At 37.8% G+C, this 14,663-nt stretch overlaps 1 protein-coding gene across 3 annotated transcripts in view; it reads right to left on the reverse strand.

Moving 5' to 3' along the window:
- Positions 1–14,663, reverse strand: part of AHCTF1 (AT-hook containing transcription factor 1) — an 85,479-nt gene that overhangs the window by 54,584 nt on the left and 16,232 nt on the right. For all 3 annotated transcript variants that reach the window (XM_073338312.1, XM_073338314.1, XM_073338313.1), the window contains exons 4-7: positions 9,395–9,575; positions 8,233–8,440; positions 3,995–4,111; positions 2,379–2,463 (exon numbers count right to left, since the gene is read on the reverse strand). In XM_073338312.1, coding sequence (XP_073194413.1) covers positions 2,379–2,463; positions 3,995–4,111; positions 8,233–8,440; positions 9,395–9,575 — 591 coding nt within the window. The remainder of the gene's footprint in view (positions 1–2,378; positions 2,464–3,994; positions 4,112–8,232; positions 8,441–9,394; positions 9,576–14,663) is intronic.

Consider the following 14,663-nt stretch of genomic DNA (forward strand, 5'->3'; position numbering starts at 1 on the left):
GTCAACGCATTGGTACAGGGCAAATAAGGGTAATGGAAGCCATGAGGTGGGAACTCTTATGAGGTATAAAAATTTGTGCGTGTTCGCTTGGAGGGTGGGGGTGGGAGATGACCACACACAGGGAAGAACAGAGAAAAAGATTTTTTAGCCAGAGCTCTAGTACAACAGCATAAAGTGAAGCACAAACAAGGAAAATTGAAGCTGAAGGGAGAAAAAATAATTTTGAGAAACTTCCCCATATCCTCCTGCCAAAGCATTCATGGCAATGTAAAACGAAAAGCATGACTAAATTACAATGCAAAGCCCTTCTAAAAAAATCAAAACCTAAGGTAAAGCAGAACACATTCTGTTAATCCAGAACAGTGTATGAACTTTGCTTTCACTGTGACTGTGCATGTAAACGAAGATAAAGCAATGGCATCCATATTTAGAAAAAAAAGTTTAATCACTTTATAATATTTATACCTTGTCCTCATACTATCAATTTTTACTTTGCAAAATTGAAAAAGACATCTTTGAACAGTACCTAAACATTTATATAGTCAACACTCACATGAACTATGATGGGAAAGGAGCTTTTCTTGCTGTAAGGGATGCACATGACAGGAGTCAGAGTAACAGCCGTGTTAGTCTGTATTCGCAAAAAGAAAAGGAGTACTTGTGGCACCTTAGAGACTAACCAATTTATTAGAGCATAAGCTTTCGTGAGCTACAGCTCACTTCATCAGATGCATATCGTGGAAACTGCAGCAGACTTTATATATACACAGAGAATATGAACCAATACCTCCTCCCACCCCACTGTCCTGCTGGTAATAGCTTATCTAAAGTGATCATCAGGTGGGCCATTTCCAGCACAAATCCAGGTTTTCTCACCCTCCACCCCCCCCCCCACAAATTCACTCTCCTGCTGGTGAATAGCATGAGCTATTACCAGCAGGAGAGTGAGTTTGTGTGTGTTTGGGGGTGGGGGGGTTGTGAGAAAACCTGGATTTGTGCAGGAAATAGCCCAACTTGATTGTCATGCACATTGTGTAAAGAGTTGTCACTTTGGATGGGCTATCACCAGCAGGAGAGTGAATTTGTGTGGGGGGGTGGAGGGTGAGAAAACCTGGATTTGTGCTGGAAATGGCCCACCTGATGATCACTTTAGATAAGCTATTACCAGCAGGACAGTGGGGTGGGAGGAGGTATTGGTTCATATTCTCTCTGTATATATAAAGTCTGCTGCAGTTTCCACGATATGCATCTGATGAAGTGAGCTGTAGCTCACGAAAGCTTATGCTCTAATAAATTGGTTAGTCTCTAAGGTGCCACAAGTACTCCTTTTCTTTTTACATGACAGGAGGAAACTGAAAACACGGGGAGATTTAAGCCTATGAAAGTAGCTATTTTTCAAGCCAACAACATAGTAAAGCCCTACAAAAATATCCTAAATTCATACTTCAAAAAGTTAATGTAAATTATATGCATCCACACTGCTTCCAAAATATTTGGAAAGAGTAGTTTCAAAACAAAAGTGGAGTGGGTAAAGAGGGAGGAATTGCTACGTCAGATTACTGTCATTTGTGTCAAACTTTCCAGAAGTAGTTTTTTCAAACCTTAATAGTGCACAGCACAAAGTGATTTTTGTTAAGATTAATGTGGTATAAGTATGACAGATTCGCAGCGGTCTGTAATAATTTATGAATACTGTATCTGGATCAGGTCATTGTGTTATTTATTGTATACATATATTGTGTTAATTCACTAGCAGAATTGTCAAGAAATAGAGGTGATTTTCTCATCTCCTGACAAACGCTTCAAGAGAGTAGAGACAATGCAGATACATTCACTCAGACAGCTGCTGAGCAGCCCAATCAGTTTAATTAGGTCCAAGAGTCACAGGAAAGAACAAAGACCTTTGACTAGATTTAAAAAGGGAGTCCCTGAAGGTCAGGGAGACTGAGGTACTGATGGCCACCCATACCCCAGAGGCAAGAGAGTCTGGGATTATATTGATCTTCCTAAGCCTTTAGGGAAGAAACAAACCATCTATAAACATGGGTTGTTTAAAAAAAAACAAACCCAAAAAACCCCTCTTCTCTTATGCTTTGATTTAAGAAAGCTGTCTCGGTTACAATATATACACTACTGGTCCCAGCTCCTAAAGGGAAGTAACCAAGGTATCAAGTCCAGTGGAAGGTAAACACAGTTGATACACGTGGTACTACAGCCTAGTACTCCCATCTAAAAGTGGGAGAACCGAATCCATGCAGGTAAGGCATGAGACCCAAGGCCTGAAATTAGTGTATTCAGAAAGACATGAGGATGGTATCCATCCTTCCAATTTTAGATTAATACACGTTAGTTGTATTTCACAGACACACATACTTTACCTCATACATGATTTGTCCTGATGCCAAGCGTTTTCTGTCACCAAAGGCTAACTGCAGCAGATGCAAACTCACAACATCTCCTTCACTAGAAAGAAATTACAAGTTTGAGCATAATTTCAGCACCTTTGTAATCCACCTGAAATATCTGATAAGTAGCTATTGCCAAAGCAAAGCAGAATCATATTGTATTGCACATTTAAAAGGATGATGTCTCTGTTATAAACTGGAAAACAACCCACTTTCCAAACAATTACAATTTGTCATATTTGGACAATTGTAGGAGAAGAGGAGATAAATTTGAAGATTTTTTCATTTGGCACTCGGTATTTAATTGACTGAATTCCGGAACTCTGCTTTTTTTGCTTAACTCCATGGACTTCAGATTAATGTTAACCACACAATTTTCCAGAGCGTTAACATTCATCTATAAAAAACACTACCAGCATCAGTTCTTTACAATGAAATGTTAATGCAGGAACCTTTACCAAAAGAGCCTTAAATTTAAACTTACAATCTACACAGCATGCTCTGATTGTATTATTTTGTCATGATATGAAACTAAAGAACCACCAAAGTTCTGAGTTTGAGAAAGAATGATTAAAAGGATAGTTACTTCTGTTTTGCCTACTTTCTGAAAACCTGAACAAATTAAAGTTTTTATATAAAAGCATTCCCCAGGCTCTTGGGAAACAACCAAAATACAACAAAAACAGCTCTAAGACAGCTATTTGAATAAATGTAATAAAAAACTGCTCTGAAAGCCACAACTCAAATGGAGAGAGTATTACACAGGAAAGAAAAAAAAGTGTACAAAATATATATAAAACATATATATACACACACATATATATATACTGGTGCTCAGATATAAGATGATGGGTACCTTATAAATGTCAAAGACAGAAATAAGGGGTCATGAAATACCTTCGATAATGAATAGTCTTCCAAGACAAGTGATAGTAGCTTATCACTTGGGACATTTAAAACCAGACAAAACAAAACACTAGAAAATTGCTCTAGGAAAAAGGCATTTCTAGGTGTTCATCACAGTAGTACTCAGTAGGTCCTGTCCCTCTGTACTTGCAGGAGATCTATGAAAGCTACCTAAAAGTCAAGTATAAAGCTTTTTGTAAAATACAAAAAGTAAAGTCATTTGCATGGCTGCAACTTTCACTGGCATTTCACCAGTGCTATAATGGTTTAAATTCTATTTACGAGAGCAATTAAGATTCACAATCCCATTTTGTAGCAAGAAGGCAACAGATTGAAGTTACACTTCAAAGCTTCACTACTTCTCAGCTATTATAGAGGTGGCACTTGTGGTTCCATTGTCAAGGTTATACTGAGTACACTTACATTTTCTAAGTGATCAAAAACAATTTTTTTAAAAAATGCCAGAGTATATTCAAAAAGAAAGATTGAAATGATTCATAGCTACAACACTACATATTGGCCCTTCAATTGTAAACAAAAATGTAATATTAAGGGATCAAATCTCCAATTAGTAGCCCAGGGAAAGATTTACATTTATAACACGTTCAGAGTTGCGTATGTATGCCCTCCCAAAGTCAGTTGGACAACAGATCATTTAGTTTTCTAAATCAGTCTTCACTCACCTTTCTTGTGTAGACTGAACTGCCCATAAGTAACAGCAATTGCGGGGATCATTTTCAGGTTCTTGAAAAGTAACAGCATAGACAGGTATCCTCCCTCCTTCCAGCTGAAAGTGGTAGCTAGAACAAAGTGGTGGGAGGAATTAAATCAGGTGATTAGATGTCTGACATTTATCCTTCCAAGTGTTCCAAGCAGCACTTCAAAAGCCACAGCATTTTCTCATGCCAGAAATACTTACAATTATTTAAAAGTTGATTTTAATTTTAGAGAACATTTTTAACAATTTCAGAAGGATTTAATAAAGCTAGACAATCGAGCAACATGACCGCAAATAAACTTCAATGTAAATAAGTACAATATTATGAACATTTGGACTACTCACACCTATTGATGTGTTCTATGTTTTTTCCTGGGTGATTGTAGTTAAATGAGCAGTCAGCATGAATAGTTGGGTGGAAAAAATCTGCTCGAAACACAACGATGACCAAAAGAGCAAACAAGTAGTTGGGTTACTTTTAGGACTTCTACCTGTTTCCTTTTGATCAGACCAGAAGTTTTCAAAAATGCTATGTAATTTGTTTAATCCAGCTATGTAAAATAAACTTAATCTTTCCTCAGACTCATTTGAATTGGAAAGACCTTCCAATGAGTCTTCTAATCCAGTGGTTCTCAACCTTTCCAGACCACTGTACCCCTTTCAAGAGTCTGATTTCAGTCCCAAGCGGCAAGGCTTCAGCCCAAGCCCCACCACCTGGGCTGAACCATGTAATTTAGCTTTGTGGGGCCCCCTGTGGTGTGGGGCTCCAGGCTATTTCCCTGCTTGCCACCCCCCAATGCCAGCCCTGCACTTGCAACACCCCTAAACCTATCCCGCGATCCCAGGTTGAGAAACTCTGATATAGCATACAGAGCAATATAAATAAGTCATTATCTATATGAAATTCTAATTTGTACTGATTTCACTAGTGCTTTTTATGTAGCCTGTTGTAAAACTAGACAAATATCTAGATGAGTTGACATATTCCTGTAAGATCTCTGCATACCCCCTGGTTGAGAACCACTATTCTAATCTATCCCCTGCATTGTTGTAGGATCAACGCATTCTCTCTCCTTTGACTCTTCTAGGAGGAATGTCCAGCTTTGAACATCTCCAACAATGGAGTAGCCTGTTCTATTTAACTGAAGTTTTACCATGCATCTGAAGGAGTGGGGTTTTTTTTACCCACGAAACCTTATGCCCAAACAAATCTGTTAGTCTTTAAGGTGCCACCGGACTCCTTTTTGTTTTTGTGGATACAGATTAACACAGCTACCCCTTTGATACTTGGTACCTAAAACCATTTCTTTCTTCCTTCTTTCCTTGATGATTAACATAAGTGGTTTGGGATAAATTATAACATTTCCTTTGCACACCTGACAAGGTAGAACTCAAACTAATTATCTGAGCATTTTATTATAGGCCTGATTTTCAAAATTTTATCTTTTTTGCCTATCTCCTCTGAATTGTCTTTTTTCAAAATGTGGTACCTAAAACTTAGCACATTGTTTCCAGCTGAAATCAAATCAGTGCCAAGTAGAATTAATTACCTGTTTCTAGACTAAGGGGTTTAAATACATTTGTCTTTGTGACCTACTCACTCTACTTACCCGAAGCCCCAGAACCTTCTTTCTAGTACAACCACTTACCAATATTGCACCCTTGTATATGTAAACATTCAACAATATCTGGTGAGCCATTACACGTTTGCTTAAATGAATCCCATTTTGATTTAAGTTAATTTTCTAATCTAATAATGTATTTTAATCCTAGCCTCTAGAATATTTGAGGTCCTTCCCCATGTTTCTATTGCCTAAAAGTTTGATTGGCACACTCCTTGTTCTATACTTCAAGATCTTAGCAAACATGTGGGATCTATTTTTATCAAGACAGTATTATTCTTTTAAGAAAAAACAATTACTTACCCATCTAATTAACACTGGAAAGCATAAATGCTATATATTATTTAAGCATTTTACAAGCCAACAGTGAAGATATAACCCACTTTCCCAGAGAAAGAGGACATAATGTAGAACCACATCTACACACCCAGAGTCTGTGGCCCACTATATAAGCATCCAGTTTTCACTGATACATCCCTTTAACCACATCAGTAATAGATGAGACACTGGAGCAGTGATAGAACAAGAGTGACCAGTCCCAAGGTGGAACAGTCTCCAATCTCAGTCATGACTGGAATGTGGGAAAGGCTATTTTTCAGGCACAAATGATCTGTTAGATGTTTTAATTAGGGCTGTCGATTAATCACTGTTAACTCATAGGATTAACTCAAAAAAATTAACTGATTAATTTTTTAAATCACCATTAATCGTAGTTTTAATCGCACTGTTAAACAGTAGAATATCAACTAAAATGCATTAAATATTTTCAAATATAATTATTTCAATTACAACACAAATACAAAGTGTACAGTGCTCACTTTATATTATTTTCTATTACAAATATTTGTACTGTAAAAATGATAAATAGTATTTTTTAACTCGCCTCATACAATTGCTTTAGTGCAATCTCTGTTGTGAATGTACAATTTACAAATGTAGAGTTTGTTACATAACTGCACTCAAAAACAAAATATAAAACTTTAGCGCCTACAAGTCCACTCAGTCCTACCTCTTGTTCAGCGAACCGCTAAGACAAACAAGTTTGTTTACATTTATGTGAGATAATGCTGCCCACTTCCTATTTACGTCACCTGAAAGCAAGGTATTTACGTGCCAGATATGCTAAACATTTGTATGCTCCTTCATGCTTCGACCACCATTCCGGAGGACATGCTTCCGTGCTGATGATGCTCATTAAAAAAACTGCAGTAGTTACATTTGAGAGTGAACTCCTTGGAGGGGGGTGGGAGGGAGAGATTTCATGTAATAGCAGTCTCAGATGATGACCCAGCATACATTGTTTGTTTTAAGAACACTTAACTGCAGATTAGACAAAACGCAAAAGGTACCAATATGACATTTCTAAAGATAGTTACAGCACTCAACCCAAGGTTTAAGAATCTGAAGTGGCTTCCAAAATCTGAGATGGATGAGGTGTACAGCATGCTTTCGAAAGTCTTGAAAAAGCCACACTCTGATGCGGAAACAGAACCACCAAAAAAAAAGTCAACCTTCTGCTGGTGGCATCTGACTCAGAAGATGAAAATGAACATGCGTCCCTCCGCACTGCTTTGGATGGCTATTGAGCAGAACCTATCATTAGCATGGACACATGTCCTCTGGAATGGTGCTTGAAGCACGAACTAGCACACTTCAGGTGACATTGTAAACAAGAAGCGGGCAGCATTATCTCCTGCAAATGTAAACAAACATGTTTGTCTGAGCGATTGGCTGAACAAGTAGCAACCAATCGCTACTAAGGTTTTACATTGTTTTGTTTTTGAGTGCAATTATTTTTTGTACATAATTCTACATTTTTACGTTCAAATTTAATGATAAAGAGATTGCACTATAATACTTGTATTAGTGAATTGAAAAATACTATTTTTTGTTTTTTACAGGACAAATATTTGTAATCAAAAATATAAATTGAGCACTGTACACTTTGTATTCTGTGTTGTAACTGAAATCAATATATTTGAAAATGTAGAAAACATCCAAAAATATTTAAATAAATGGTATTCTATTATTGTTTAACAGAGCGATTAATTGCAATTAATTATTTTAAAATCACTTGACAGCCCTAATTTCAATCTGTCCCACTGGTCTCATCTAAGATTTTAAGTAGTCACAGAGATATTTTTAACAGTTATGTAAATAATATACTTTAACTTTGTAAAGAAGTACACCTAGCTGTGACAGGGTCTTGGAAAAATCATTACAGTAAAATCAATGTCTTCTAAATTTCCCTTATTCATTATACACTACTGAAAGATTGAACTACTTTGCCTTAATTTTACACAAAGCAGTTCTCTCATATTCTAGTCATTATAACCAAGATTGTTTATTCTGTAGATGAAGCAGTTAAAGGAATCAGTTAAGAGAAAGAAAAAAAAAATCAGTTAAAACCACTAAAAAAGATTAATCTAGGATTGGCTTCTAAAGGTTTCAACACTGTATTTAAGAATTTCAACACTCAGTATTTGATCAAAGTTACTTTTCTATTTAACCTAAATCAGTTAAGTGAAATAACTGAGTTCCCCACCTCCAGATATTGACATACATATAAAGGCATACTTACTCCTTCTTCAAGGTTTTCATATTCCACAGTGAAAGATAGCCATCTGAGAATCCCACAACCAGCTGATTGCTCCTGCTTATGTAGCATAAGGTTGTTACAGCTGCTCCCGATGGACTTAGTAACTGGAAACAGAGATGTCGTCCCTCTCTGGTCACAGCTTCTCTTATTTGTGGGATTTCAGCAGGGATCCCAGTGATCACTTCTAGGTCTACACACACAAGATCATGCAACATAAGAGGTTACATTCTTCAGCTTTTTCAGGATAAATGTTAAGAGCTTAGCATTATGCTGTATATTATCAAATACCCTACTCCCTGTCAAATGTGCAGTTTATGCAGTGTTTTCAATTAGTATTTATGCTTCAAGCTCATTTTAAGAACACAGGAATTATCAAATTGGATTAGACTAGTAGTCCATCTAGACCAGTCTTCTGTCCCAGATACTTTAACGTACAAAAATCCACATAATAGACAATTATGAAAAAGATTGGTTCACAGGGTAAGTTTCTCTCTAGACCCTGTCAGTTAGTGGTTTACTTATGCCCTCAAGCATGAAGTTTATTTATATCCTTTAAGCCCATATTCAAAAGCGACCCCCACTATGAAGCCACTAAGATATCTCCATAATAACGAAATGTTGGATGCAATTGAGAGATTCTATACATCCAAATGCAGGTTTGCTTGTTTTTTAAATTAGGGTTTTTAAATGTCCCTCTCCTTTCCTCTACGTGCCCATGCAGAGGAATTATCATTTAAACCAAGTGTTTTAAAAAACTGTTACCTAAAATTACGTACAAGATCATATTTAGGCATTTAACACACCTTCTTCCATTGAAGTCAAAGGCAAACTTCCACCAACTTCAGTGGTGTAGGGTCAGGCTATGTATAAGGATGTAAGAACCTAAATTTAGGCTTTTTTGAAAAAAAGTTTTGGCCTTAAGAACCAGAAGATTAGAACATCTTTCAAAGAAAGAATTAGCACATCAGCTAAGAATTCATGGTGTCAAGTAGGCTATTATAAGTAGTCCTAAGCCAAACAGATCTTAAAGACACAGGATGCTTATGTTTTATCAGATAGGAAATGCACATTCCTCATTTAGGAAACTTGAGTTTTCTTACTTCTCAACCAGAAAATCTGTTTAAATATAAAAATGCTAATTTACCTGATGCCTCTATTTCATTCTGACTACATGAGAAATCATCCAAACAAAGGTCAATCAGCAGGATATGACCAACATCTGTAACCACAGCTGCCACACCAAAAAGCCATCGCAGACTCTGGTGCAAATGTTGAGTGCTGACACGAGCTCCACCATGATTAATTATGGGTTCAATAGCGGTTACCTAGAAGAAAACTGCATGTTAACTTTTAAGCCATTTGACAAACTATAAATGAAGTGTTGCAATGTAGTACAGGACAGAAGTTGGCATATTAGGAATATGATTCTGTAATTACTTTCTAATTCATAAGATTTAAAAGAAAAGTATTTTCTCAGATTATTAAAAAAAAATTTACAGCCCTGAGCAGGAGAAAGAAGGGAGTCCATTATATCCTCTAATATTTTTAGAGGAATGTCCTAAGATATTGTACTACAGTTAAATAAAATACTCTTTAAATGGTGCTCTCTAATATTGCAGCTCACCAGTTTCAGCTACCTGTTTGAAAATAATATTTTAAGGCAGCTTTATATTAAAAACTCAAAGTGCAAGCTGATTCTTCCTCTGCTCATATGATGAAAAACATTACCAATGTGAAGGACAGTGCCTTTCCTGTGAAATATAAATTGTACTTGCTATGTAATCTCATGAAGTTTTAGGTGTTCTGTAAATTATGCTATGTAGTGACTAACCTGCCTAGAAAGATGGGCCATTTTCACGATAATTAAACATTCTCACTAACAATTGAAGGCAATCATCAGGATAAGACTATGCAAACCACATCTATATATAGGTTGCATTTGATTAGACTAACCCCCCTCCCCCCAAAAAATCATCAGAACAAGTCAGAAATAAGGTCTTTTTAAATGCACATCCCAATGTACTTTTGGGAATACTGATGAAGGAAATCAAGCAGAAAACAAAATTGTGAGAGGCCACCATATGTCTTATATGCAAAACTAGCCCTGGCTGAACAGGAAGAAATGAAATGAATTACTGGGTAATGAAAGCATTTTCTCTAGTTAATTTAAGATTAAAAATGTGACTCTGGATGTGCTAAAGTGCACCCCAGGAAAATACTCAACACTACAGTAGAAGTTTTAATGTGTGCAGCCTTCTGCACTAAAACTGTACCACAGCACAGCAACATACGCTATCCCTTGATTCTCTTATGAATTAGAGGCTGAGCATAACACACAAAAGAAATAATGGAATGTTTTGTGTCACAGGGAAATGGTTTACATATAGGGCGCTATCAAATTCACAGTGCCGGGGGTTCTACCATGCACCAGACTAGTTCTGGCCCGGGCTGGGGAGGGACAGGACTTCCTTTTCTCCTGCAAGGGCTGCTCCCGGAGCCAGGTCAGACCCACCTCTGGGAAACTCCCCCAGCTGCAGGAAGCTCCACTGCTACTACCTGGGAGCCCAGCTTTGAAGGCAGCACAGAAGCGAGGGTGGCTGTAAGTCCCCCGACCTGGGTGGGGGTCTGTGGCCCCAGCTTTCAGCCCCCCCGACCTGAGTTGGGGGTTGCCAGTAAAACTGATATATGGTAAACTCCCCCCCCATACCCTGCAACCCTCACTTCTGAGCTGCTGCTGGTGTGGATTTAGAGCTGGGAGTCTGGCCAGCAGCTAGCAGCAGGGCAGAAGTAAGGGTGGCAATCCCATGACCCCCCTACAATAGTCTTATGACACTCCCCTGACACCATGACCCACTTTTGGGTCAGGACCCCCATAGTTACAGTACCTTGAAATTTCACATGTAAACATCTGAAACCATGAAATTGACTATTTTTAAAATCCTGACTGTGAAATTAACCAAAATGGACCGTGAATTTGGTAGGTCCCTAGTTATGTAAGAACAGGCCAAAGAGTCTCTTGCCTCACGTGTTAGCGGGGGGGCGGGGGGTATGATGATGGGGGGGACGGACGGGACACGGATCTGGAAGCTATGGGGTACATATGTACTGGAGCTGGAGAAGTAATTTCCAGCTCAGGTAGACATACATGCCCTAGCTTTGAGAGTGCACTAAAATCAGCAGCATGTATGGCAGTATAGGCTAGCCACCCTCAGCACTTACATAGGGTCACAGATGGGATCATACTTGAGAGAGCTAGGCTGTCCCACCACCACAGCAACCCCGCTATTTTTAGCATGTTAGCTCAATCAAAACTACAGTACAGAATTACACCTCCAGCTCCACTGCAGACATACCCTCCGTCAGGGTTTATTGTGATTACACAGCCATGGAGTCCAGCATTCATGTCAGTCACAGCAATTCCGATCTATAACAATTTCAATTGCCATCTTTGGGTCCAGATCTCTATAAATCAAGCTTCCTGTTTCCCACACTAGTCAAAGGATTATCAACAAATTTTAAAAATGGATTAAAAACCTTGCTGAATTACTCCTGGTGGCAGCAGTAAGAAGAAAAAGTACTGAAGTAGGATGCTTGCTGAACTCCCTTTCTACAAATGCTGCTTCTGGTTTCTTTTTCTTTATGTAGCTTTTTTCTTTAGCATCTGGCTGCAAATAAGAGTATTTTTTTGCTTTAACATACAAACTTCCTAGCATTTTCCTTATTTCGAATTTACTTTTCCATGTGGGAGCCTCTGAAAGAGTATTTTTTTCCCCACTGTGGTACAGCCTGGGTTTTTGTGTTTCCCTATGCCATTGCCAACTCATATTCCAGAAATGAGCAGACTAAGAGAACTTTCCCCAGCTCACTGAATCTGAACGTTATTCTTCTGCTACCATGCAAATCTGAAAAGTTCATGAAAATGTTTGTTGATACTTTCTCAAAGCAACCATTTAAAAGTACTAAATCTGTGCATCATTGATGTGGTCCATTTTTAGATTCCATAAAAAACACTTCTGAAGCATAATATTTTTAGTCACTCTTTTATTGTTTGTTTATTTTGCTAATCTGTTTTTAATTCACTCCTTGGGAATGATTACGTCTTTTAATATGAAAACACTTATGTTAAAGCTGATTTAGGTGTTAATAGTTTGACACCTTGGCCCAAATCAGAGATCCCAAATCAGTTGAACGGGCATAATTTAACTGACTTCTAAAAAGGTAAGACAATTTTTATCCACTGAGAATCTAGCCCATAATTTCAAGGGTTCATTAATGCTTTTAAAAAAAGGACAGAAGAAATGAATTACAGAAAATGAAAGCTAAAATTTGTTCTAAATCATGTTAAATGTGTTGAATACAAAACTTACCCACACAGGGCTACAAAGCCAAGAGAAAAGCTTAAATATTTTAATAATGAAGTTCACAGCAAATTAGTGAAAGACTGAACACACATTAAATAATTAGTTCTTTGTCTACACTGAATTTTATTTGCTTCTCTACATTCCTAATCACAGCTCAGGGCATTCCAATCCAATCCAGTGACTGCTTCTAATTCCTGATTAAACTAACTTGAGTCTAATGGCAAGATTGGTAGAAAGCAAAATGAAAGCCACAGGTCAAACATGTTTGTAAAAATGTATACTGTTTATTCAACTCTTCCTTGGGCATATATGAAATATATCCCACATAATGCAAGTCTATATAGAGCACAAGGCTATCAATAGTAAAAAAAAAAAAAAAAAAATTCAGATAACCCTTGCCTTCTCTCTGAAGTTTCCAGGCCTCTACCACCCAACAGCCAGCCTCTCCTATAAATACCTTCATGCTTTCTCCACACAATTTTTAATGCATGGGGAAAAACTAACAAAACAATCTACTTGCTGATCATGGCTAGGAAAAGTGAAGACCTGTGACCATCCCTCTTACCTTGCCTTCCTTTCCCTACTTCCTTTGTCTTATTAACTTCCCATTGCTTTCCCAACCTGAATCTCAATCTTTTTTGAAAAGCCCAATAAAACATGTAACAAAACTATGCCAATTCTTCACCAAATAAATTTGCTTATATGTTATATACCATCTTCTACCCTTGATTGTCTGTCTTGTAAACTAAGCCCTTCAGGGGAGAGAAGGAAGTCTCGTGTTAGTCCAGCACCCTTTGGATGCTACTATAATATAAATGCTTACTACTACAGATGACACTCAAGAGTTTAAAAACCCCTACAAAAGAGAAGAAGACTCAAACTGCTCAGAAAAGGGAGGCAGTGAAAGAAGTCACTGTGAAGGCAACTCCAATTGTTGCAGATACTAAGACGATTGAAGTGCAAAGAATCCTTCAAGCTCCTAGCAACCTGATTTGGACATTGTCTACTTTCAGAAAATTTGCATATTTGTTAACTACATTGATTTACTAACAGTTGGTAGCTATACCAGTGAAAGCTTTCTGAATGTAGACAAAACCATAGTGAGAGGAGTACCCAAGAATCAAACGTGCCAGTCCAAGGGAGAAGGAACTGTCACTTAAATGCCTAGAAAGATCTCTCTCCTTCCCACAACAACAAAACAGGTTTATATAACTAAGTTAATTAATGGGTTCTTTGCCTGCACTACTCAAGTTTCTCTCTTCACTTCGCACACAACATCGTTGTGGCAATTACAGGAATTAATTAGAGAAAAGCAGTATTAGGCCAGTATAATACCTTTAGCTGGCAAAACTATGTAGCAGGTAGAACCAAGGAGAGGTGACCAGACAACTCTCTGCAGACCACTAAATGTTCTCTGAACCACAGCTTGAGAACCTCTGGTTTAACAAGGGGCAATATCCCTACTTTCTATTCTTCATCCTGTGGGAGAGGTAGCATTGGGGCTGAGGCCAGTAATGAGTCAACAGAGGGAAGGATAGGTTTTGTGGAAAAGGTGGACATCTGATTCTCCTTTAGTCCCTCTAATCCGAGTTAGAATGTGCCATCACAGAAAGTTACAATATTTCCAACTGGGATCGTTGTTCCATCTCAGTAAGCAATAGCTACAACTTTCTATTGGCTAGTTTCCTTAAGAGAAGGATGACTGAAGGTCATAAACCCAGTAGAGCAACTCCAGACAGTTAAACCAGTTAAGAAAGTAGGGTCCCAAGTCCAAGGTGCTTCTTTTTAGATTGATACTATCTAATTTGGGGGTACCAATCATATATGCAGGAAACAGACTTGCAAGGAAGTTGTGCTTCCCACTAGATGCAAGCTCACCTGTGGATATGAAGATAACTGGTTTGCTAATGCCCCCTGCCTTATTCCAAAACACAAAAGAAAGTTCACAAGTCTAAGCGCACAGTCTCCGGTTAGCTAGTTTGAGATTCTAAGGGAGTCATTGTAATTTATTTACAACACAAATCAATTTCTAGGATTTGCAGTTTTATTAAA

This window comes from Lepidochelys kempii, chromosome 3 (assembly GCF_965140265.1).
Source record: "Lepidochelys kempii isolate rLepKem1 chromosome 3, rLepKem1.hap2, whole genome shotgun sequence".
Taxonomy (NCBI): domain Eukaryota; kingdom Metazoa; phylum Chordata; order Testudines; family Cheloniidae; genus Lepidochelys; species Lepidochelys kempii.